At 37.2% G+C, this 27665-nt stretch overlaps 1 protein-coding gene across 1 annotated transcript in view; it reads left to right on the top strand.

Moving 5' to 3' along the window:
• Positions 1-6225, top strand: part of ZCCHC2 (zinc finger CCHC-type containing 2) — an 84792-nt gene extending 78567 nt beyond the window's left edge. The window contains exons 12-14 of the mRNA XM_027868911.1: positions 1-129; positions 2989-4497; positions 5487-6225. Coding sequence (XP_027724712.1) covers positions 1-129; positions 2989-4497; positions 5487-5554 — 1706 coding nt within the window. The 3' untranslated portion in view covers positions 5555-6225. The remainder of the gene's footprint in view (positions 130-2988; positions 4498-5486) is intronic.
• The last annotated feature ends 21440 nt before the right edge of the window (positions 6226-27665 follow it).

Genomic DNA, 27665 nt, shown 5'->3' with positions numbered 1-27665 from the left:
ATCCCAACTTGGATATTGGATCTGGACATGATACATGTGGAGAAACATCTTCAGAGAGCTACAGTTCTCCTTCTAGCCCACGGCATGATGGGAGGGAAAGCTTTGAAAGTGAAGAAGAAAAAGACAGAGGTTGGATTTGTGGCATGTGTGTCTTGTATCTTAAAACAGAAACCTGATTGGACATGTAAATAAAAGTTATGGGTTTGTTTTTTCTTACCCTTTTTTTTTTTTTTTAACAGTCCGCAGCTCTTGGAAGAAATAAAGGCAGTCTGGAAAAGACTGCCTCTATCAAAATTGAGCTTAGTTTTTTACCATTTATTCAATATCTAAGAGTCTAAAACATTCTGAACACTTGTATTTTCCTAAACATGTCTGTAGTCATCTTTAGTTTAATTGATTCATTGAACTTAATATTCTTCTCCTCCAATTGTGGACTCTCTTTGAGCATATTGCTTTAACAGTTAGTAGTGAAATTACTGATTTTATTTATCTTGTATATAACCTTTAAAATCTTGCTGATTTTAGGATCTTATATACATTTGTATATGTGATGAAGATGAACAGGAAGAAAGGGTTACCACAGAAGGTAGTGTCAGAAGATACTAGAGGAAATGTGAGAGAATGTGTAATTAATTATTCTCATAACTTGATTAATATTGGATTGGTTGCATCAATCAGGTGTACCCATTGTCTCTGGGTTCAGAATCTCCTATAAACAAATATTTACCTTCAGATAGATAAATACAGTGAAATCTAGATTTTAGCTGTCAAGTGAGATATGGATTTTTCATGTGCAACCTAAAATTTTTCAGTACCTTAATTTTCTACATTAGAGTAATGTAATATGACAAAGCAGTGAGACTGATTTTGTACATTTACTCCTATATGACTAAGATCACTTTAGTTTATCAAAATAGATACTAAATATTATAATAGTTTTTAGAGGACATGAATAGTTTTGGCTAATGGTGACTGCCTATCTGTATCTTTAGTCTTAAGGTCCTATTACATGGATATTAACTCCTCTAGTAACTTTAGCCACTTTTTAGACATCTCCCTATATTACAGATTATATTGGGAAGCCTGCTCATTTGAATATTGTTCTCTTTTTGCCCTTAGGGGTGGGGGGGAACACTTTACTCTGGAGCCAACGTGTCTGGTTGGCAGACAAGACTTTACTAAAGGAAAGACAGATCAAAGGAAGCTAATCCAAAGTCAGGGTCCATTAGTCATGTGATGGGTGGGTTTGAACAGGGGTAGGCGAATAGTGTGGGCAGTTAAACCAAGAGAGTAAATTTGAGGGCAGTTCTGTGATTCCAGCCATTTGAGGTTCCAGAATGGACATTCAGCTGCCTGTCTACAAATGGTCTTCCCCTCATTCTCCTCTTCCCCCCCATCTTTGGGGTTAAAACATACATTTCTGTACTTCAGTACTCATTATCATGACAACTGACATTTTACTTTAAGGATTAAAAAGCACTTTTATATATTCTCATTTGAGCCTCATGAGAATGCTCTGAAGTAGATACTATAGGTAGTATACCCATTTTACAGGTGAGGCTACTAAGGCTAAGAGAGGTTGTAACTTGTGCATGGTTGCCCAACTAGGCAAGATGTGTTGGAGGTAGGATTTGAACCCATATTTTCTGACTCTGTAGCCATTGTGCCACACTGCCACTCACTTCAAGAATTAGTGATTTCATAGATCTGGATATTTCCTTGACTGAGGCAGATTAAAACTTTGAGTACAAATACAGCCTCAAAAATCATAATGTGCTATGTGTATTCTGTAGGTACCAAGCAATTGGATCTTTTGTTTTTCCTCCAAAATTAAGCAAGAAAAAACTTGTAATTAAATCAACCAGGAAAGATTTTTCCTTTGCAATAATTTCACCTGTGGTGTTTTTTTCTTTTATAATTTAACATCTAATTGATATATCATTGAAATTCTACATTGGTTATTGAATACTGTTTTATCTTCCACAAAAGATGATCATTTCTAGTTGATATTGCTTCACTAATTTGAAAGGTATAAAAGGTTCACTAGACCAGGTAACTACTTATTTTACAATAATTGTAAAAACAAATAATTTACCATACCTAATATATCCCAACTTATATTTATGCACAGAAAGCCTGTAAAGTAGTCTCTTTACAAGTGATGTGCATGCACAAAAGTCTACATAGTATGGAAGTTGAAGGAAATAGTTTGAGGAAATGGGTTTTTAAAGTCTGAATTGGGTTTCAACCTTTCTTTCCATTTAACAGTAAAGGCTAGGAACCAAATTACAAAATGTCAATATCAGCATTTTAAATGTGCTAATATATTCTAAATAGAGAAAAATTAGATTTGATAAATCTGCTATTATATTTTTGGTTTTCTTGTCTTGGACTATAGAAATACATTATAATTCACTCTGGTTCTCACATACTAATCAACTGCCATTTTTTATTTTAAAAGTCAAAAAGACAACTTCCTCTCTTCCAATTGAAACTTCAGTTGTGGGAACCATTCCATTCCAAAATTCAATCTTCTGTCTCTGCTTTCAAAGAAACTCAAATTTTGAGCTAAATTGATTTTGTTCTATTATAGTAGTAGTTTTTGTTTAACTATAATCTGATATATATATGAGTGGCATTTAGCAATGCAAAATGGAAATCAAGTGGAGTTTTTATATGTTGGTACAAATTTAAGTACCTACATAATTTTGGACCTTTATAAATAGTATTTTGCTAACAGATTTTTATTTTGTGAGATTTATTCTTGGTACAGTTGCTGGTTGACCTGAGTTTTTGCCTATTCTGTTTTTAAAAGCATTATTCTTTGACGTGACAAGAGGGGGAAAAAATCCCTTAGGTTGGGAGAAGGGGTCAGTTCTTTTAGAATTCAAAACTCAGACTTTAGTTTTTGACATACTAAACTAATATTTAAAATGAGACATTAAAGTAATGCTTATATTTTAATCTTCACTTATTTATTTCCATTAGACACAGACAGCAATTCTGAGGATTCAGGGAATCCAACTACAACCAGGTTTACAAGTTACGGCAATGTCAACCCATCTACTGTCAATGTCAAACCACCTGTTCAGATTTCTTCAATAGGAAATGAGAATGGAAGTATTTCAGAGGATCCTTTAAACCCTTCTAAGTATCAACACATTTCATTTATGCCTGCCTTACACTGTGTTATGCACAATGGTGCACAGAAGTCTGAAATTGTTGTCCCTCCACCCAAAACTGCTGATGGCAAAGCCATGGGGATGCTTGTTACTAGTCCAGTTGCTATTTCTGCAGTACGAGAATCTACAAATTCAACACCAGTTGGAATATTAGGACCAACAGCTGCTTCTGGAGAATCAGAAAAACGTCTTGAGCTCTTGACTTCCCCTTTACCTGTACCATCCCCTTTCCTTCCACATACTGTCCAGCCTGGGAGTCCTGCTTTGCACTTGGCAATACACAGGCTAAAAATACCATCTCCACAGGGACCTTCAGAGAGTTGCACAGTAAATGTTCCACAGCAGCCTACCGGAAACTTGAGCATTGGATCACCAAACACTGCCTTTATTCCAGTCCACAACCCAGGTAGTTTTCCAGGATCTCCAGTTGCTACCACAGATCCCATCACAAAGTCTGCATCCCAAGTGGTAGGACTGAATCAAATGGTGCCTCAAGTTGAGGGAAACACAGGGACAATCCCTCAGCCTACCAATGTAAAGGTAGTTCTTCCACCTGCTGGCCTCTCTGCAGCAGCACAGCCACCAGCTTCCTATACTTTACCAGGCTCTCCCCTTTCTGCTAGTGTGTTACCTAGCCAGAATACAAATGTGCTAAACACAGCAGCAGCATCAACTCAATCAGCTGGTACAGGGGTCAGTCAGGTCCAGTCTTCTATTCCTCCTGCAGTTCCTACCCATACACCAGGCCCTGCTCCTAGCCCAAGCCCTGCTTTAACACACAGTACTGCACAGAGTGACAGCACATCTTACATAAATGCTGTGGGAAATACTAACACTAATGGGACACTATTACCTCCTCAGCAAGTAGGGTCAGGGCCTTGTGGTTCCTGTGGACGAAGGTGCAGCTGTGGGACCAATGGAAACCTTCAAATAAATAGTTACTTTTATCCTAATCCAATGCCTGGACCAATGTATAGAGTTCCATCGTTCTTTACTCTGCCATCTCTTTGCAATGGCAGCTACCTCAACCAAGCACATCAGAACAATGGAACCCAACTTCCCTTTTTTCTGCCTCAGACTCCATATGCAAATGGACTGATGCATGACCCAGTAATGGGGAACCAAGCCAACTATGGCATGCAGCAGATGGCAGGTTTTGGGAGATTCTACCCTGTGTATCCAGCACCTAATGTAGTTGCCAACTCAAATGGATCGGGGCCCAAGAAGAATGGGAATGTTTCATGTTACAATTGTGGTGTAAGCGGACACTATGCGCAGGACTGTAAGCAGTCATCAATGGAGGCCAATCAACAAGGTAATCATGATAACTCCCAAAGGACTTGTTTTTGAGCTTACCAATTTACCTTGATCATGGTGATTCTGTTATGGCAAAAAGATGTGTCTGTGTGTCTTGGTGTATGTTGTTGTGTATTAGTGGTGAAGTATAAAGTGAACATTTCAGAATAGTTCATTTAATTACCCAGGCAGGTTACATAGAACACAGTGAAGTTCATAGAGACTTAGTTTGCAGATGATGAATAGAACATCAGGGCTTTTAAGCAAAAGCCTTGTATGTTTTCATTAGATATTAGCATTCACAAATAAGAGTGAGAACTGTCATTCTGGAATGTAAGGTCTCATCACAATACATTTTTTTTGTTTTTTGAACAAGGTCTTGTAAATTACGTTTTTCTTAAATAGTGAGTAAAAATTTTAAATATTGAAGAATTAGAAAATAGTCTAGCCATCCAATTATGTTTATAAAATAACTATTTAGGATATCTATGCACAACCAGCCAGCCTCATTCATCAACTCCCAGCAAATACAAGGTGGATTCATCTCCAAGATAAACAAGATAGTAGAGCCGTGACTTGGAGATGAGTGAATGTGAATTAAATTTAATACTCACAACCAAAGGGAGCAAAAAAAAAAAATCCTTAGAGTATTTGTATGAGCAGGACATTGGATGCAATGTTCTCACATTCTTCTCAACACTACACTCACATTGGCCTTTGTCATTTTGCCAAATCTTAACAGGAAAGACCAGTCTTGATATTTGGTGTATTTATTTTAGCCTTTCTTTTTTTCGGAAGATGAAATTCTCCATCATTTTAGGTTGGACTTACTTAAAGCACAAACTTCATATTAATGGATTTCTTAGGTAGTTTTATTTACCATTTTGGAACTTAACTAGTGCTGAAGAAAGTGCCTTCTGAAGAGCATGTCCATTTGATATCTTGTAGTGATTTGTAATCCATTTCATTGTAAGCAGTGACTTAGCAGTTCTGTCTTTCCTGTTTTAGGCACTTACAGACTGAGATACGCACCTCCCCCTCCCCCTTCTAATGATACGTTGGATTCTGCAGACTGAAACAAGTAAACATTGCCTCTTAATACACTGAAGCTCGGGGAAAGTGGGAGTGGGAGGGTGAGGAGGGGAAGGAAAGTTTTTTTTTTGTCTTGCCTTTATATTTCCCCGGATTTCTATGCAGTTGGGATTTTTCATTTCTCTTGCAACAATGTTCCAAAACAAAAGAAGAATACTTTTGAGCCTCTGGTCTCCTTGTTCAACAACAGGCTTGTATGATACATGTAATTAAACACACAGCCAAACTATCAAAGGAAAGCATTGAAGCGTACTTTTTACACTGAAGACTTGATATGTGCAATGTTTACTGCATCTTTTAAAATGTCATATTTAACCTTTGACAACACTGGTAAAGTAGTCATATGGTTAAAAACAGAACTTGGTCCCACTCCACACACCTTTTCCCGTACATACCCTTCCAATTTTCTCCCTGTACTGCTGCTTTTCCCTCTCCCACCCTCACTTTGTCCACATGCTACATTGGCCTGCATGAGTAATCTGCAGTTTATACTTGTCCACACTTTTGTAAATTGCTATGCTCATAAATTGAGGGTAAAATGTTTCCACTTACTCTTAGGAGAGAAATCAGATTCACAGAATAGTGTGTGTGTGTGTGTATATGTAACAAGTAGTATAATATACATATATGCAGCACTTGTGTGTCCAAAGCAAATTAAAATACATGGAAGAAAGGGGAAGAGGTGAAAAAACTCATAAACTTGTTAAAAATATGAAAATAAACAAGAGCTTTCTTTTTAAATGGGGAAAAAAAAAACCTTTTTACTTCCAATAAAAACTTTTAGCCTGTTGATTCAGAGAGACGCAAAGTGAACAAAATGGTGTGAATGTTGTATTCCTGTGTGTTTGCATTTGTAATGAAAGGTGACAGCCTGTTTTCTTTTTTGAAGTTAGTCTACTACCGTGTCATACTAAAATGGACACGTTACTTGAGTAAAATTTTTTTTCCTCTACATACTGTTACAGTGTTACCTTATATTTAGAATGTAAGTGGTTTATTTCAATCTGAACAGAAGCTATGGTTTTCTACAAAAAAAGTCAGGTATTAGTATTATAACCTGTCTCTCGTAGCAAAGTCACTATTTTATAACAGTTTACCACTATGTGTGATTATAATGTGAAAGACTGAATTTTGAGTGTAAGATGGTATTAATCATGTCAGTGTCATGTCACTAAGTTTAATGCTGCTGTTTTGTTTTGTTTTTTAAAGCCAATCTATGTACTAAATTGCTTCCAGGTATTTTTTGATTTCCTAAAGTGCACTGAGGTTATCTGGAAGATTTGAGTGTATTTTGATGACTGCTGCATTCAACAGCAACGAACAACTACCACTGTATATTCATAGGTTTTTTGTTTGTTTTTTTTTCCAATTCCTCAGTTGATAGCAGGAATAATAGGTTTTCTTTTTGAGGAGTGTGATATCAGAATGCAGCAGAGGAACTTAAATGTTTGGTCGAGTCAGACGCCTAACAAATTGCTAAACACAAGGAAAAACTTGAAGAAGAAAAAAAAGAAGAAGCTTAATTTAATGCTTCATAGGTAGCATCTATATTTATAGCACCAGTGTACATTTTGAAACTTTCTTTCAGGGGTGGGAGGGCAGGGGAAGGGAGTGGGTGGGCCTGAAGGGGTAGATGAAAGCTTTAATTTAAAAATTAAAAAAAAAAAGTTTTAGTAAAGGAAATTATTTTGATTAAAAATATTTTATTTGATCTGGGTATTTTTGGACCACATTATTAAATGAATTGCTAAACTGCAGTTGAGTTGTTCAAGTGAGAGTTTTGATAAGCACCACATGGACCTGCATTGTGAATTACCTGCCAGTTGTACTTTATGGAGCTTATTTTATGATTTAAAATACTGTACTGTAAATAGGAGGTACGTTACCTTCTCTTTATTTGTATGTTTACCATATACTTTGATATTTGAAATGTTATGTACTGGAAAGGTCACTTATATTTCTAGAACAGATTGGATTTTATGCAATCTTTTTTCCTTGAATTAACAGCAATAAAAAATGAAAAACAAATTCTCTTAAGTATTTTTGCTTTATTACTAATTATACTGAAAATCCTAAGTAAGATAGAATACCATTCACCTTATTCTGGGTTTTTCTAAGTCAAAACTGCATGACTGATGTTGGAGATAACTTTCAATGGTATCTAATCACTGCAATGATGAATCTAATGTAGCTGGCTTTTTCAGGTCATGTTTCCAACTAATTTTATTTTCTTGGGCTTTATTGGGTGAGTGATAGCCAAAGAAAATTAATTTGTGTAAGTGCTCCTCCAGAATGATATCAAAGCTTATGTTTTGCCCCATGAAGACAGAAGAGCCATTTTTGTAGTCCTTTTACACAGAAGGCAGAGAATTTAGCTGAATTTTCCAATTTTGTCAGCCAGTGAATTGTTTTGTTAGCCTAGTGAAAAATTAGAGGGCAGCTGGATGGCACAGTGGATAGACCACCAGCCCTGGAGTCAGGAGGATCCGAGTTCAAATGTGACCTCAGACACTTGACACTTACTAGCTGTGTGACCCTGGGCAAGTCACTTAACCCCGATTGCCTTGCCAAAAAAAAAAAAAAGAAAAATTAGAGTGATTTTTTTTCCCCCACAAAATCCTTTCTAGCCCCTGGTTTGAAATCACTATTTTTAAGTGACCCATATGAATTGTAGGAGATGGACTCTTAGATTTCCCCCAGAATAGGAAGTAGTAGGAATTAACCTCAGTAGCAACAGACCATTAAAAGCCTTTGCTTTGATAGTCTAGCAGAAATGACAAATATGTTATTGGTATAATAGGGGACATTTTGTTTGCATACTTAGTTCTCTAGTATAGTCATGCAATATGAGTGTCCTGGATTATGGGCCAGGAATACTTAATAATTAGCTGGGTCCCATTATTTTGATATTTTAGCTTTGTAGTTACCCCTCCAGGTACTGCAATGAATAGGTACTCATTGATCTGTACTGTAGAGCAGAGGGTTAAACTCAAGGTGGCTGCCAAACAAAATGAAACAAATCAAATCTTTTGAGTACTGTTGAGCCAAATTAAACTGTAATTGCCAAGTGTTTATCAAAATAAATTTAAAATGTAGTAGAACACAGATAATGTTAATTTGTGATTTTCTAAGTCAACAGGGGATCTGTTTCTATTTAACACCATTCAGTAACGTCAGTTACATTTTAATCTGGTTCAAATGGTGGCCTGCTGCCTGGGTGTCTTAAAACCTCTGTTTTAGGGTATGGGGACTGATACTGAGTGCTCAGTTTTTACATTAGCCTATATTGTGTCCAGGGAGACATTTTGAATGATATAGAAGAGTTGCACTCCATCCTAAAGTTACAACCCAGAATTAGAAATTCAGAGAGAAGAAAGATGAGTATTTTGTTCCTTTGGACATATAACTATTCGACATTTCACTTTTCATTTTCACAACTATAAAATTTTCTATAAATTTGGTACACCAAAGTTTAGTGAAATGGCCTATAGGACATGAGAGCAATACGTTTTTCAATATGCACATTTTATTTCATTGCCCAGAAATCTCTGGTTCAGAGCCAATAATTCACCTTTTTACTGAGATTAAATTCTGTCGAGCAGATATTTGGCTAGCTCTTATGTGCCTCCCAAAGAAGTATATTACATAGGTTATGCCTTCAACAGACCTTACACTGGGTGAGAGAGTACTTAAGGAAATAGGCATGAAAACAATGAACAAAAGGCAAAGTGCAAAATTGCTCATAGTCATGCAAGAACTGGTATTGCAAACTTCTGTTGGTCATCAGGAGAGAGGTCAGCAGCTGGCAAGGTAAGCAGGTTGTTGGGCAAGGTTTAATGAAGGAAATGGGCCTTGATATTGGTCCTGAACAACCAATATGTGGATAGACACATGCAGGAAGGATAGCCCGTGGAAAGATAATAGGGAGTGGAGTTCACAAGAGTACAAAGATGAGAATGAGTGGCATAGGGGTAAGCAGTGAAAACAAATCTGGCTAGAGCAGAGGGTACATTTTTAAGAGTAGGAGATCGGATTGACTAGATGAATTATGAGGGATCTTGCGTGTCAGGATGAGATGTGTTGGAGTCCATCGAAAGCACTTTTTAAGCTCTCAAATAGGGGAGTAACATTTCGAAAATGGTGTTCTAGGAAGATTAGCAGCTATGTGCAGGATACAGTTGAGAAATAGGGCAGACACTTAAAGCAAAGAGACTAGTTAGACTAGCTGTTAGTTGTGCAAATGTGAGGTCCTAGACCAGAGAAATAATGTGGAAATACAGGCAATAGCATGAACAATATACAGAACTTGGTTAGAGAGATACTTTAAGCTGGATTGATTAGGAGAATCAATAGTGAGGCTGTTAAGAGTGAAGTTGGGAAAAGAGGTTTGTTCAGTTGTGTCTGACCTCATGACCACATTTGGAATTTTTTTGGCAGAGATACTGGAGTGGTTTGCCATTTCCTTCTCCAGCTCATTTTACAGATTAGGAAACTGAAATGAACAGGGTTAAGTGACTTGTGTAGAGTCACACAGCTAGTAAGTGTATGAAGCTGGATTTGAACTCAGGAAGATGTCTTCCTGACTTCAGTGTTCTATCCACTGTACCACCTAGCTGCCCACATTGGCTTAGAAGAAAAGATGATTTGGTTGGATAGTGAAGGACCTAATTTTTAGAAGCGAATTATAAATTTCTTCCTGCTTCTACTTATGAATCAGATAGATTCATCTCTTTCCCATAATAGGTATAGCATGTTCTTAAATATCATTCACTGTGCAGTCAGCTCTTTACAGTCTTCCCCCCCCAGTCCTGGTTTGGTTTTGGTTTTAGCTTTATTATAAACTTAAATGTTTCAGTATACCAAAAAAAAAACCCAACCCACACACACAAGAAGGATTATATATGCATGTGTCAACTTTTATTAGTTTTATAACTCTGCTAAATATTTTGTGGTAATAAAATTCAGCACATCATGATTTCTTCTCCTTCGCCTTCTCTGTTCCTCTTATGGCCACCATTCTCCCAGCTGCACATGCTCTAAGCCTTGCCATCATCCCTGATTTAATTACCCCCAAGTCATCTTGATTCTCCCCAGTGTTTGCATTTACACATTGTTATAGTTTACAGAGTGCTTTCCTGCAAGCAGACCTGTGAGGTAGTTAGTACAAATTATGCCCAAGGTGTTATATGTGACTTGAGTAAACTGAAGCTGAGAGGTAATGATTTGTTAAAGGTCTCATGAACATAGGTTGTGGAGTTTGTTTAGTTTTTTGCTTCTGTTTTATTCTATACTTTCTGTTCCTTCTACATAATACTGACATTTATGTGCTCTCTTTTTTCCATTACTCCTGCCATCACCCTGTCCTTAGGCATTCTCAACATCAAGCCCTCATTAATATTTTCCTGGACCACTACAGTAACTTCTCAGCTCCCCATTCACCGTCTTCAGTTTTTCTTTCCATCCTATGACCAATGTACTTCCTTAAGGATAACTCTTAAGTTTATATTCCCAAACATCCCTTCCAAGAATCACCTTTAGCCTTAGAAGCTAAAACTCAAACTCTGAAAGCCAATAATTAAGTCATATGCAGGAAAGGTCAGTGATTAACATTACCATTATATTGTGAAATTCAATAAAAATGCTAAATATCTTAACACTATACCTTATCCCCTCCTTGCACACAAGCCCTATAGTCATAGTCTAATTTAGACCTAAATTAACATTACCTAAGTGTTTAGGTTAGCGTGAATTAGAAACAAAGTTTTTTGGGGGGGAGGCACTGTTTTAACTGGTGATTTGCTTTACTAATATACCTGAACTCAAGGAAATCCTCCCCTCCAGCCTTCCTCAGCTTCTCTTGGATTACAGAGAAAACAGTTCTCTGAAATCTGTTAACAGTAAGGCAGTACTTGGAGGCTTTTCAGCCATTGCTTACATACCTGTTGATGTGTGTAATAACAGCATTTCTAGAATGCCTTCTATATCCAGGCACTATGTTAAATATTTCATTAGATCTTCACAACAAACATGGGACATAGATGCTATTATGCCCATTTTACAGTTGCAAAAACTGAAACAGGTTAAATGACTTGTCCAGAGTCACACAGCTAGTAAGTGTCTGGAGGCTGAATTTAAGCCCAGGTCTTCCTGACTCCAAGCCAAATGTGCTATCCCCTCTGCCACCTAGCTGCCTCTGTGTTATAAAGAATGGCAGCTATGCACGTGTATATGATAGCTCTGCATAAATTTGACTTGAAATTCAATTATCCAAAGATAAAAGCAACTTCCCTGAGGACAAATTATGTGAAGATAATTGGGATAAAAGGAACAACTTTGATTATCTAAAATTTTTTAAATTTTGCACAAATATGTAATGTGTATGTAAAAATGTAAAAATTAGAAGGGAAACAAGTAAGAAAAAAATCTTTGCATTCTCTGTTAAAAGAGAATGAGATCTAAGAGGTGTAAGGAACAGATACAAATTTATAGGACTAAGAACTGTCTCCCAACAGATAAATAGTCAGGATGTGAACCAGCAGTTTTCAAAGGAAGAAATTCAAGTCATCAACAATCACGAAGAAAAGCCCCAAATCATTAATTAGAGAAATGCAGATTATAGCAACTTCAGGGTTCCACCTATCAGACTGGCAAAGATGACAAAAAAGTAAAATGGCAAATGGGGGTCTGGGGACTGTGGGAAGACAGTTGCACCAGTGTACTTTTAGTGTAGCTGTGAGTTGGTCCAGCAGTTCTCGAAAGCAATTTGCAATTATGCCCAGAAAGTTGCCAAACTGTGTGTACCTTTGATCCATAATTACCACTACTTTGTACCACAGAAGAAAAAGGAACAGTATCTATCTGTACAAAAATATAGCTGCTCTTTTCCTGGTAGCCAAAAATTGGAAGCTAAGGGGGTGTCCTGTTGGGGAATGGCTGGATGTAATGAAATAGAAATACACGATAAAAAAAAAATGAGATGGACAATTTCGAGGGAAACTAGGAAGACCTAATAAATAAGCTGAACAAAGTAAATAGAAGTGAAAGAACAATTTATACAATGGTAACATAGAGAAAACAACTTTGAAAGACTTTAGAGCTCTGGTCAATGAAAATGAGAAATCACAAGTCCAGAAGGATGAAAACACAACACCCTCCCTCACTCACTTCCTGCCAGAGATGATTAACTTAAATGTACAAAGAGGCATATGTATTTGGACATAGCTAATGTGGAAATTTGTTTTACCAGATTATGCATCTGGGTATTAAGGACTTTATTTTTTGGGTTGGTTTGTTTGCATTTGTTAAATTAGGGGTTAGAGAGGGAATATAAGGGACTGATTAAAAAATGCTTGTTATGTGAAAAAAAAATAGTGAAGTCATAAGAAGTCATGTGAAGGAAACAAAATCAGAAAAATAAACTCACTAACCCTAAGTAGTTAATAACAAAAGAATCCAGAAAAATAGAACTAAATTTCAGAGGAGGCCATGGGAAACAAAAGATTTCATTACCTTGTTAATTTATCCTTTTATAAATAGTAAATAATGGGAATTTGTAAGTTTTTTGTCAGTTATTTGCCCTGCATTTGAGAACCACGCATATTAACTTAGAAATAAGCAACGTTCAATTCAGCAAAAATTTCACTACTTATAGCAGCTGTTGTAGACAGTGTCCCACACGGAGTTCAGATGGAGAAGAATTTCCTATATAGGGTATTGCCCATTTGCAAATGACATCATGCTGATTGCCTTAAGCCCTGATACATTAACAGGTCTCCAAAATGAGATCATAACTACTATAGAATTTGGTCTGAGTGTCCACACAGGAAAAATCAAGTGGATGAAGAATGCCTATTTCCAAACCATGGTGTGCCCATAGAACTGCTCTGTGAATCCTTTTTTTCTCAGACACATTCTGCAGATAACAATGAATTAAGCTCAGAGTTGAATATGAAGAAGAGAGCGGGCTGAATTACCTTCAGGAACCTCCATGTGCTTTAAAAATTTCTTAATTGCTTTTAAATTTTTAAAAAAATTAATTTTTTTGTTTGTCATAGCCTCATATAACCTCCCATTCTCTTACCCAGTGAGCCATCTTTTGTTACAAAGGCACCACATCAAGTCTAATAGAATATGTAATTATGTGTTCCCATAATCTCCTTCCTCTCTACCCCTTCATCTCTGCAAAAAAGGAAGGAAAATACACAGTGCTTTTAATGCCTTAACTGTCAAAGGCCTATCTTTATAGCATTTTTCTGGTGATACTTTGGCTGCAAATTCTAATATATCAGAGCCCCTAAATAATTCAAGTTGCAGGCTACCCAAAGGATTGAAAGAGTTAGTAAATGCTTACTTAATTGCATGGTGAAACAGTGGCTGTAAATAGGTTACAGCATTTTACCAATGGTGTTTCAACAACAGTTATCCTCATAGTGGCTGAATCCAAAAGGATTGTTATTTGAAAAAAAAAATAGTGAAGTCTTAAGAAGGATCCAAAGGAATCTAGAACAGACTCTGCTCTCAAGGATTTTACAATTTAATAGGAGAAATAAAATGTGCATACTTTGGTGGATATATGATCTTATTGTATAAAACAGTACTTCCACCGGTATAGATGAAAGTCATCAAATGCCTTCTCATCCTATGTGGTTGTTAACCTTTTGTGAAAGGTCTCCCCACACACACGCGTTGGAGGACACCTCAGGTCTTTTAATATTCTTGTGATTATCAGTACAACACCTGGGCTCTCCATTTGTTATTCCTCATAGTCTCTACTTGACTGGTCCATCTTGTTGGTCATTCCTTTTGCCCATGTCATTATTAATAAAATGCTGTACAACATTTGGGTAATGGCTATAATTGATAAAGTCCTTCCTAAGTCTGGGAAGAGCTATTGAGTGTTCAAAAAATATTCATTTCTGTATTGTTTTGTTCCTTTTATTTAATCCATGCTAAAGAGAAAATGACAGATAGATGGATGGGTGAATGAGTGGATAGAAGATGGATAGATATACATATGTAACATGAAAGACAACATGTCATTCTACACCCACACTACACCCACTGTACATATTCCCATTGTGTTTTGGGTCACCTGTAATTGTGAAAGTGGAAAGAACACTGAACTTGGAGTCACAGGACTTCTTGTCAAAATCTAGCCCAGATTTATTACTGTGTAGCGTTTGCCAAGCAGCTGAGTGGCACAGAGGATAGAGTGCTAGGCTTGGAGTCAAGAAGACTTATCTTCCTGAGTTCAAATCTGGCCTCAGGCACTTCCTGGCTAGGTGCAAAGTCACTTGACCTTGTTTGCCTCAGTTCAGCATCTGTAAAATGAGCTGGAGAAGGAAATGGCAAACTGCTGTATCTTTGTTGAGAAAACCCCCCTTGGGGTCATGAACAATCAGACAGCTGAAATGAAACAACAATAACAACACAATTTTATTTAGACCCTTATTTAACAAAAGGAAAAAGAACTGTTGTACTATGATATTCACATAAATGTCACAAACCAGAGCTTAATATTGATTTCCACTCAAATTGTAAAAAGAGAAAAACATTAAATTACTCATTGGTTATTGACAGCTGAGTATAAAAGTTAAAGGAACTGATTTCTTTTTAGACATCCAACACTGTAAAGAGAAACACAAAATAGTCTTTTAAAATCTCTACCTCACAATGACCAGCTCTTTCACTAGCTGTGTGACCTTGGACAAGTTGAGAATCTGTGCTTCAGTGCTCTGTTCCTCAGCTGTAAAATAGAAGTAATATCTGCACTCTGGACCTAAGCACAGTATAATGAGTGCCAGCCCCCAAGCCAGGAAGACCTGCGTTCAACTCCCGCTTCTGAGACATACTGGCTGTGACCCTGACCGAATCATTAACTTCTTAGTGCTTCAGACAGCTTTCAAAGACGTCTAAGTCTGAAACTTCAGCATTGCAGAGAAGGTTCTAACCTGCTTTGGTAGGGAGAATTTTTTCACCTGGAAGTACCCTATACCAAAGAAATCACAGGTCCAGGTTCAGTCCCTATCTGCCTCACAAAGTTGTGATGGTCAAATAAAGTAACGTACATGAATTATAGAATAGTATTATTTAAATGTTAATTAAAAGGACCAAAAAGAAATCCAAAATGTTTTTCTGCATTTCTAAGGAAAAAATAAATTACTAATGTTATCTTTTTCAAAATTTCAGCCCTCTAGGGGAAAGGAAAGGAAATAAACATTTATATGGCCCCTATTGTATGCCAGACACTGTGCTTGGTCCTTTTTTCCCACCAACAAATATCTAATTTGATCCTCACAGCAATCCTGTGAAGTAAGTGCTGTTATCCTCATTTTAAATTTTAGGAAACTGAGGCAAACAGATTAAGTGACTTGCCTGAGGTCATCTAGACATTAAGTATGTAAGCCAGGTTCAAACTTAGGTCTTCCTGACTTGAGGCCCAACATTCTATCCACAGCGCCACCAGCTTCCTCTGGATTAGGAGTGTAGGTAAATATTGTCCGATTTTTCAAAAATTATCTTCATTGTTCAGTAAAGGTGTGGTACAGTAGAAGGAGCACTAGCTTGAATCAGAGGAGCTCGGTTCAAATTCTACTTCTAATAGTACTTGTGTGAACTTGGACAAGTGACTTAATTTTCCTGACCCTGAGCTTTTTTAATTATAAAAATGAAAGGGTTGGATTAACTGCCCTCTGAAATCTCTTCCATCTCCAATTCTGTGATCCTATGAAATGCATGTGTTTTGAGGTCTTCCTATTCTGCGTTTTTGGAAATAGGAAAATACTTTGCAAAGTAGGAAAGCTCATATCCAGCTTTATTTGTCAAAGTTCTTTCATAAAGTAATTCCTCCATTTGCTCTCATTCTTTTTTTAATTACTAAAAACTAAGTCCAATATCATAGTCATATCTTGCTCAGGAGTTTTTGTTTAAGGGAGAAGGGGGTTAACTTCTAAGTGGCTATGCGATTGTGAGCTATTATAGCTTCATAAGCTAATCTTGGTTTCCTGAATCCTCACTTTGTCTACTCAGTCCCTTTTCCTCAGTCTCTGTCCATCCTTCCCTTTTCTGATTGTGAGTTAGAATGCAGTGGTACCCTCTGGGAAGCAGGGACAGTCACAAAAGCTCTTTATTTCTTTTCCAGTTCAGTCACAGAAAATAAAAGACAGTAGAAAATAGCTATAGAAAGAGAGAGAGAGAGAGAGAGAGAGAGAGAGAGAGAGAGAGAGAGAGAGAGAGAGAAAGCATGTGTCCCAAGCCTTTGGGAAAGCAAAAAAACAAAAAAATCTAAAGGAAATTTTTAACATTCTGCCTTTTCTCACTCTTCATTGGAATCTGTATTCCATACAATATTGTAGCCAGAGCAGAGGATTGCTTTTTGGAATCCATTTGCAAAACGATGTAGACCTATATTTATGTAACATATGTTTTATAGGTCACAAAATTTAGAGCTGAAATGACCTTGGAAATAGTTTAGTCCAACCCCTTTATTTTATAGATGAGAAACAGATCCCCAAAAGGGAAGTGATGCCGCAGTAACACAGGCCTTTTGTAGCCATCAGAACTCAGCTTGAAGCCTCCAACTCCAAATCCAGCCCTCTTCCCAGTATAGGCCACAGCCCCCTTCTTCATTTTTGAGGAAGCTTCTGTCATCTAGTTCAACTCCCTGATTTTATAGATGAGGCAATCTAAGCTGACTTGTCTAAAGTAAATCCAAATTTTCCAACTGCAAATTAAGCACTTTTTGCACGATACCATACTATCTCACAGTCACTTGATTGTGGAAATTCCTAAAACAGTTACTTCAGTTTTGTCTACTTTTTTTTTGTTTTCTCCCTTGAATTATGAGTATTTTTTGTCCATCATTTTTGTACTGAAGGGCTATTTCAAGAAAGGGGTCTAGGGAAGAGGAAAGTACAAACTAGAAGCTTCATGAATTTTAGAACTACGCTCTAAGCATGCTCTTGGCAAATGAATGTAGCATCCCTCCATGTTTCATCTTTCTTTCCTGCAATCACATACCCACTTCTTGCAAGAACCGTAAATAAACTCCTTTGCTCACTTAGGTTCAGTTTTGTTTCTTGAAGGAAAACAGAACTCTGAGGTTTGCAACTAGAGAAGCAGTGGGCTGTGACAGCTTGCCCATAATTTCCTAACCTTACCAAGGAGTGTCTGAACCCTGTTTCTAACATTTTAACAGAAGAGGTATAAAATTTTACTCTGGTGACAAACTCTGTAAAAATCAGAGTGGACCAAATGGAAGTTTTTTAAAAAATAAGTTTTTATTGATGTCTTCTGTTTTTTATATCATTACAATTATCCCAAGCATCCTTCTCCCTTCCAGAGAGCTATTCCATATAACAAGTAGTATTTTTAGAGAGGAAAAAAAAATCAGCACAACTCAGGAGAAGGAAATGTCAAATCACTCCAGTATCTTTGCCAAGAAAACTTCACAGCCAGTATGATCCAGAGAGTCATGAAGAGTCAGATGACAAAGAGTGCCTACATTGACCTGAAGAGGAAATGTTCCAAATCAAACTATTTTTAAATGTGATTAAAATTTAAATGTGATTAAATTTTAAATCTAAAAATGTTCCAAATCAAACTATTTTTAAATGTGATATATATGTATGTATATATATGCATATCTATACACATACATATGTAGGCACTTATATATGCATATACTTATATATGCATATAAACACACATACACACAAACATACACATACATACACACATATAATAATAGTTACCATTTATTTAGCACTTAGTGTATTGCCAGGCACTGTGCTAAGTGCTTTACAATTGTGTCATTTGATCCTCACCACAAACCTGAGAGGTAGGTGCTATTATTCTCATTTTACAATTGAGGAACCTGAGGCAAACAGAGATTAAGTGACTGGCCCAGGATCACACAGCTAGTAAGTGTTTAGGGGGGAGGGGTTGTGGAAGAAAAGGACCTTGACAAAATGAAGTAAATTAACACCCTCTGCTCCCTCATCAAGAGAAGAGTGTCAATTAAGTCTATTCTGTCATAACCTTTGAATTAATTGAGAGTGAAAGAATAGGTCTCTCCTAATCCAAAGGGAATGCCTTCAACTAAGACTAATCACAGGAGAAGAGAAAGAAAAGATCTGGATTGAAATCCTAACTCGAGGAAAAGGAGAGTGTAGCTTTAAGACAGACACACAACCCTCCAGGGGAAAGGAAAGATCCTCAACTGGATATGATCCTCAGAATAGAATTCAATTCCTGAGTCTGAAAAATATATAATGTGTATAACATGCAATGTATAACATGTTTGGGCCTCCTGCCCCCGTGAAGGAGTAAGCTGGGGGTGTCTTCTCATTATTTCTTTTTCTAGGTAGAAATTAACTTCAGAAGGCATTAAGAATTCTTAAAATAAGGTCAAAAGAATGAGAAAAATAAAAGAAAATTTAAGATATTTCATATAAAAAAAAACTCACCTGTGTAATGAGGCTTGCCAAAGTACCCCAACCTAGAGGCACTCTTCATCCATTATCATATTTTAATTAACTTCCTGGCCAGAAAAGGGTGCACCTTTAAAATCGGTGATACTGAATAGTTGGTCTTTTCCAGATTGCCCTCTTTCCTGAATGCTCCTTTCTGATCAGTCCAGAAGGTGAAGATCGCAGTTCAGTCTCAGTTCGGGCACCATGAATTGAACCCATAGGTGGGGAAGAGATTTCTTCCCCTGCTCTCCCACACTTCCCTTCCATCTCTGGTTCTGAGAAATGGGCTGAAGGTGTTTGTTTCTGTTCTGTTTTGTTTGTCCTCAGTTTTAGTTGCCACATCATTGCCATCAAACAAGGAGTTTGAGCCATGGTGACCTTGGAGTCAGGATTCCACCCAGAGAAGTCAAGATGCCCAGAATTCAAGCCCTGAAGACTGTTTTGGACTTAGAACTTGGACTGTGGTGTGGAGGAACTGACTTCAGCTCTGAACCTAAGCCATTTCCTTTTCCTTTCTCGACTGGTTTCTGGGGTGAAAGCAAGAAGCAATTAAAATTATATTGTAATTGAATAATAGCCTATTTATTGTAACATACATTTTCCCAGGGAACTCTGCCTTTTAAATTGTCTGGCCAATGCCAAGAGGTTGCCCTTGAGCTATTCTCTCAAGTGAGGATCAAGGTGCTTATAACTTTCACCCCACCCCAAGAAATTCCAAATAGGAATGCTAACTCAGATTCTGTAGAGGAGAGGAAATCAACTGTCAATGCCCAACGGTTTTAAGGAGAGAAAGGTATTAATTATTAACATGGCTACGTATGAATGGGTACATTTCCTAGAAGAAGGATCGAACATGCAAGTATAAAACTTAAGCAAACATATCCTTATATACATCATTAGAAAAGTCATAGGAACCACAAACTAGACACAAGGAAATGAATCAGGGCAGTCATAGTTTATGGTACTCTATCCCTAAAAGAGCACAGGAAAATAGTACCAAGATACTTATAATGGCGATTGTCATCACTGCCCCAAATAATATTGTACCTGTGTCACTGCCCACAATAAATATGTAGTGTGTGTTAAGAATATCCCATTGACCTAGGAATTAAAATGTAAAGCACTTGATGGAAATGAAAGACACTGGGTCTGTATTTAAGAAGAGGACTAGCTGGACTTTGGCAGCCCTCCAGTTAGAGGTTAGCAGAGGAAGGGCAGATGTGTGTCAAATTTTATTTAACCATGGATTAGAGATGCTTTTGAGGACACACCAAGAACCTGAGACAGAACTTGGAACCAAAGCTTGGAATCCAGAATATCGTCCTCAGCGATCATGTTGGCTTCTGCACATGAGAATGCTCAGAAGAATCAAAGGAGGGGTCTCCTCCTCTCACCCACAGATAAGGTTTCATAATTCACTGATGATCTTACAATGTCTGGTTTCCTTACTGCTCAGGTCTGTGACCACAGCCCACTTGTGCTGACACCTAGAAGGCAAGAATCACATTTCACAAGTACATTAAGTTATTACTGTGCTAGTTGGTATATATGGGATGTTAAGGAGGACTAGCACCTCTGGTGTGAGGGCTTGCCCAGACCTTTTCAGGGCTGCTCATCCACCTTTAGTTTCCATCTTTCACCCAACTCTCACCTGTGGCTCCAAGAAGCCACACCCTGGTAAACCATCTCAGCAGACAGGCTAAACCAGGTTGAGGGAAACCAAGTCAGTGGGGTGTCTACCTCAAGCATGTGAAGACTTCTCCAGGCAGAATAGGAGGGTGAGAACAGTTTGTTCCAATGGTCATGAAGACGACTGAAGCAGGTGCTGTGGAGCACTTAAAGCTTGGTCAGACATTGAAGACACCAAGGTCATCCAATGCGTCCTGGACCATCACCCATCATCCAGATTTGTCTTGCCACTGGACTTTGCTGACTCTGGAACACAGAGTGAGGCCAAGGAGTTTGTGCAACTCTGTCTCATTTAAATCTCATTCACTTGGAAGTCAAGACATCACCTGTGATGTCACTGGTCCTCTTCAAAAATGAAGGACGAACAACATTTAAGAGTGAAGGGTATTGCTAGCCAGTGATTGCAAATGTTGAGTAAGTACAAACTCAATTATTGTCTCACTCACATATTGTTGATATCTGTCTTTAGTTTTAACCTCTGAGGTACCACATTGAACAATTTCAGGTGGATAGAAACATAAATTTCCTAAACATTGGCTCTGTCAAAATGGAATGGACTGCCTTATTAAGTAGTTAGTGTTCTATCACTAGTGGTCTTCACATGGAAGATAGATGACTTGTTAAGGATGGTGTAGAGAGAATTCTTGTTTAATTTGCACTACAGGATTTCTGAGGTTTTTTCCAAATCTGAGACTCCACTATTTTATTCTTACTTTAGGAAAATGTATTAAGTGAAAAATAATCAATTCAAACTTTGCTAGGTAACCTTTTTAAAACTATATAGTCAATCTATATCATTCTTCCCTGCCTCCCCACCCCACAAAAATCCTGTAATTCTAAGAAGAAGAATTAAATTGCTAATAACAGATTTGCATAACTTTTAAAGTTTGCAAAACACTTTACATACATGATCTCATTTGACAGGCAGTGTGGCATGGGGCATGGAGAGCCAACTTCAGAGTCAGGGCAACCTGAGTTCAAATCCCACCTCTGACATATGCTGACTTCATGACCTTGGGTAAGGTCACTTAAGCTCATAGTGCTCCAGGCAACTCTGTAAGACTTAAAAGTTACCCAAGAGTTTCAGGTCTACTTTGACAGAGAAAATATTCTTAATAGGGATTGCTTATGCTGACAAGAGCACAGATCTAGGACCTCCCTCCCCAATCTCATTGGAGCTTCACAACAATTCTGTGAAGATAATTATCCTCATTTTACAGATGGGGAAACTGAGGTTCTAAGAGTTTAAGTGATTTACCCACAGTCACAGAGAAAGAAGAAGTCAAAGGCAGGATTTTAAATTACTCTAATTCTAGCATGATCAGCTCCACTGTACTACCTCTTATGTTAGTGTATTGGACTTAGGAATGGCAAGTTTATTAGATAGAGCTGATATATGCATGTATTTCTAGGCCATATATTCATAAATACTTTCATTGTGGGTTCTTGTATCAGTCAAGCAAGTTTTAAGTGTCTACTATGTGCCAGGCCACTATTGTAGAGACTAGGGCTATAGACCAAAATGAAACTTGTTCCTGCCCTCGAGGAGCTTGTATTCAATTGGTGGACACATCATGTACATATATGAGATACACAGATATGGTCAATATATATATTTAAAAAGTAAGGTGATGGGGGAATGGGGGAAGCAGGGCATGATAGGATGTGGGGGGGATCAGAAAAGGTCTCATGGAACTGAAAGCACTTAAACTGAAACTTATAGGAAACTAAGGATTCTAAGAGATAGTGAAGTGTAGAGAGAATGATCCTAGGCATGAGGGACAGCCTGAGCAAAGGCATGGAGATGGGAAATCAATGTCATCTGTGAAAAATAACAAAAAGTCCAATTTTGCCTGGACCAAAGTACAGGCAGGGTAGGAAAGTATAATGAGGCTGGAAAGGTCAGTTGCAGGCAGGTCGTGAAGGGCTTTAAATGCCAAAATGAGGAGTTTATATTTGACACTAGACATTTTAGACAGCCACTGGAGCTTATTGAGTAGGAGAAAAACATGATGAGACCTATGTGTTAGGAATATCAAACTAGTAGGTGAAACTTCTCTTCTAGAATATAAACTCCTTGAGAGCAAACACTATTTTTGCCTTTCTTTGTATCCACAGCCCTAAAGGCACAGTACTTACTAAATGTTTGTTGCTTATTGAAAAAATGATGCAAATACCAGCAAGTAGGCTGTAATAGCATATTAGAAAAATTATACTAGATTGAGTTTATACCAGGAATGCAAGGTTGGATCAACATAAGACTATAAATATAATAAAACATGCTAATAGCATAAATAATTTTTTTTAAAATATATGATATCAATAGATGCTGAAAAGGTTTTTGACAAATTCCAACACTCATTTCTATTAAAAATCCCAGAAATGGCAGGAATCAAAGGACATTTCCTTAATATAATTAGTAGTATTTATCTAAATCCAAGAATACACATATGTAATGGAGAAAAATTAAAGACTTTTCCAATAAGATCAGGGCTAAAGCAAGGATGCCCATTTTCACCATTATTTAATATGGTGTTTTTAAAATGCCAGTTATAGCAACAAAATAAGAAAAAAATTGAGACAATAAGCATAATCAAAGAAGAAATAAAATGATTGTTTTTTGCAGATGATAGGATGGTTTGCTTAGAATACTCTGAGGAGTCAACTAAAAAGTAGTTTAAATAATTAATAACTTCAACAAAGTTGCAGGCTTTATAATAAATCCTCATAAATCATTAGCCTTCCTATGTTCAGAAAGAAGAATTAGAAAGAGAAATTCTAATCAAAATAGCTACAGAAGCTATAAAATACTTGTGAGAGTATCCACCAAGACTCACCCAACAACTATATCATTCTATCTATAAAAATCTTTGCCAAAATAAAGACCTAAACAATTAGAGACACATTAATTGTTTATAGGTAGGCCAAGCCAATATCATAAAAATGAAAATACTACCTAAATGAATTTACTTATTCAGTGCTATATCAATCAGCTATCAAAAGAATATTTTATAGTCATAAAAATAGTGACAAAATTCATTTGGAGGAACTGAAGGTAAAGAATCTCAAAGGCAATAATGAAAAATGTACGAAGGAAGGGAATCTATATGCACTAGATCTCAAACTATACTGAAAAGCTGTAATCATTGAAATTATTTGGTATTGCTTTAAAAAGATAGGCTGGTCAATACAACTAATTAAGTTCTGCATTAACATACAAAATGAAAAAATAGTAGCATAATGTTTGACAAACCTGAAGACCCCCATTTACTGGGGGAACAATTCACTATTTGACAAAAATTGCTAAGAAAACTGGACAGCAGTCTGGCAAACATTAAGTTTAGACCAATATTTCATATCATATACCAAGATAAATTCCAAATGAATGTGAACTAGATATAAAAAGTCACATCATAAGCAAATTAGAGCAGCAAAGAAGCAATTACCTTTTGGATCAATGAACAGTAGAGAAGTATATGACTCAAGAGAAATGATAGGATAAGACAAGTTCTGATATGTAAAATTTTGCACAAATATGATGCAGTAAAAATAGTAGAGAAACAGTTAATTGGGGGGGAATCTTTATAATAAGTTTCTTTGGTAAAGGTTTCATATACAAGAAATATAAGGAACAGATTCAATGCCCTCTGTGAAAAATAGTAAAAAAAAAAAAAAAAGTCCAGTTTGACTAGACCAAAGTGCAGGAAGGGTAGGAATGTATAATGAAACTAGGTGATAGGACTAAGAGCCATTTTTTCAGTAGAGAAATGGTCAAAGGATATGAACAGATATTTTTCAAAGGAAGAAATCCAAGCCATCAACAATCATATTAAGAAATACTCCAAAATACTAATAATTACAGAACTACAAATTAAAGCAACTTTGAGGTTCCACCTCCCACCTGTCAGACTGACAAAGATGACAAAAATGGAAAATGTCAAATGTAGATGGGCAATGGGAAAACAAGTTACACTGGTGGACTGTTGGTGGAGTTGTGAATTGGTTCAGCCATTCTGGAAAACAATTTGGAAAGTTACCAAATGATGTATACCCTTTGACCCAGTTATACCAGCGCTAGCCCTAGAGCTCTTATTCTGGTAGCCAGAAATTGGTAGCTAAGGGGATATGCTTGGAGAGTTGGAGAATGGCTAAGCAAATGGTGGTATGTGAATGGAATGGAATTTTATTATGTCAAAAGAAATTATTAAATTGACAATTTCAGAGGAAACTGGGGAGAACTTTTTAAACTAATGCAGAGTAAAGTGGGCAGAACTAGGAGTACACTCTATGCAATGAAAACAACTCTATAAAGAAGCAACTTCAAAAGACTTTAGAGCTCTGATAAATGTAATGATAAACCATAAGTCCAAAAGAATAAAGATAAATTATGCATACACCTGATAGGTGATGAACTTAAAATGCAGAAAGAGAAATATATGTTCAGACATGGATAATGTAATTTGGATAATTTGTCAGATGATACAGGTAGGTATTAGGTTAATTTTTCAAGGTTGTTTTTAAAAAAATTTGTTCAGTGGGGGCAGGTAGTAAGAAGGACAGATTAATTTTTAAAACCCTTTGTCAACTGAAACATAAAATTAAAAAAATAAAATAACAATAAAGTTTCATAATGGAGTGGCATCCAATGAATTTGTCCCTTTTTGGAAAGAAATGAAAATTGAAGCAATTTGGTATAAACCAACATAGGAAGAAAGAAATAAGGAAATTTTCTAGGGATGAACAGGTAAGAAACATGGGTACCACATTTCTAAAACCAATAAGTTGGAATACCCAATAGGGTACTACTACCCTCCACCAAACGTTTTAGGCCAGAAAATTTCTTAGCTCTTTTATCTCATACCCAGTGGAGAGCTCACAGTGCGCTTTATTAACCACTCTATGTCTCATCCCTCTCCCATAGTAAAAACTCTTAAGAGCACTCTTAGAGCCATTCTAAAATAAATGTGTCCTATCTGTGAATTACTGAATGATTCATATAGTACTATAAGGTTTACAAAGTGCTTTGAGGAGCCTACACAGCATATTCAGAGCACTGAGCTTAGAGTTAGGAAGCCCTCATTTCAAATCTAACCTCTGACATTTACTAGCTGTTCAACCTGGGCAAGTCATTTAACCTTTGTCTGCCTCAGTTTCCATAAGTGTAAAATGGAGATAATAATAGCACCTACCTCCCAGGGTTGTTGTGAGGATGAATTGAGATATTTTAAAAGTGTATAGCACAGTACCCAGCACATAATTTAACAAATTTTTTCCCTTCCCCCCTTTTCTCAAACAATTCTGTGAAATAAGTTACATCTTCATTTTACAGATAAGGAAATTGAGATTCAGAGAAGTTATGTCATTTGTCCAAGGTCACATAGCTAATAATTATCAGAACCCAGATTCAAGTCCAGATCTCTCCTGACTCCAGGTCCAGTACTCTTTCTGCTAGCCACCCTGTTTCTAGTTACTATATCTTACAAAATCAATTAGGTTTTATTGAGCAGAGTTGAGGAAAATATGTTTCCATATTTGGTATGCAGTAAACAGACTGAATTAATTGGATAGTACTTAAAAGCTTCTTTATTCCCATGTTCAAACAAACCTCCATCTACTGACTCTTAGGCTACGGGTTTGGAAGCTACTCTATCCAATATACTATGTGCCTTCTCGTGCCTGCATACAGTAGGCTTTTGCTAATGCTTTTTGAGTTAAATTGAACTGAAATGCTACAATAATGTAAATTGAAAAAAACAACCACATTAAAAAAATCAAAAGTGAATTATGCAGAAGTATAAAGAACAAGCATGGCTAGCAAAAAAGATATCAGAAGCAGCTCTGTGCCCACAATCTAAATTTGCTCATCTCAGTTTCTTTTGAGCTACTCCAGTTCTGCTTTGTTCATAGATCATAGCACCTTCTCTGATGAGGGCACACCATGCCGAGCAGTCCTGTGCCAGTGTCTCCCATGTCATACAATCAATTCCAAAATTCTTAAGAGAGACCTTGAGAGTGTCCTTTTTTCACTTTTTCTGACCACCATGTGAGTGCTTGCCCTGTGTGAGTTCTCCATAAAATAGTCTTTTTGGCAAGTGTACGTTTGGCATTCAAACAATGTGGCCAGCCCATTGGAGTTGTGCTCTCTGCAATAGAGTTTGAATAGTTGGCAGTTTGGTGTGAGAAAAGACCGCAGTGTCTGGTATCTTATCCTGCTGGGTGATCTTCAGAATCTTCCTAAGACAATTCGAATGGAAACGATTCCATTCCCTGGCATGGTGCTGGTATACTGTCCAGGTTTCACAGGCATTCGACGATGAGGTCAGCACAGTGCCTCTGTAGACCAAGGTTAGGTTAGCAGACAATTTTTAGGGCACCTTTTCTAGTCCCTTCCTCCCACTGGGAGTTGAGCAGTGCAATCTTTAAAAGGCAGCAGCGCAGGGGGTTGCTGAATTGCACTGCTGCTTCCAGTGAGAAGACAACCTTATGGGCTGGGCTGAGTGTGTGCAGGATTGTGACTACAACTCCCGTTGTATCCGCAGCTGCTACTTCATCACTTGCCTGTTGCCACAGGACTTTAAGATAGATAAAAATAGTAAAATGGTATGAGTGATGTCTTTTGATTGGTGCGTAAATTGAATTTAAGTGAGGCAGGGTTGCACAAAGTCACTGGCCTCACTCTCTTTTCCAGAGTCATCACAGTCCAGTGGCAGGACAGAGTCAAGATGACTGGTGATGGCTTGAGATGCAGTGCATGACCTAGGCATCTTCGATGTATAACCAAGCTCAAAGCACTCCACAGTGCCTACTTCAGCTACCTTCATGGCTATTGGAACAAATTGTTCTCATCTGCCCATTCCACCAGAGAAAGTTTTCACATGCTTGGAATAGACACACCCCTAACTCACCAATGGGTTTGAGATCCCTTGGTTACCCT

Source organism: Vombatus ursinus, unplaced genomic scaffold (genome assembly GCF_900497805.2).
Source record: "Vombatus ursinus unplaced genomic scaffold, bare-nosed wombat genome assembly UNPS02014791.1, whole genome shotgun sequence".
Lineage (NCBI taxonomy): Eukaryota > Metazoa > Chordata > Mammalia > Diprotodontia > Vombatidae > Vombatus > Vombatus ursinus.
This window is presented reverse-complemented; position numbering and strand designations above follow the sequence as displayed.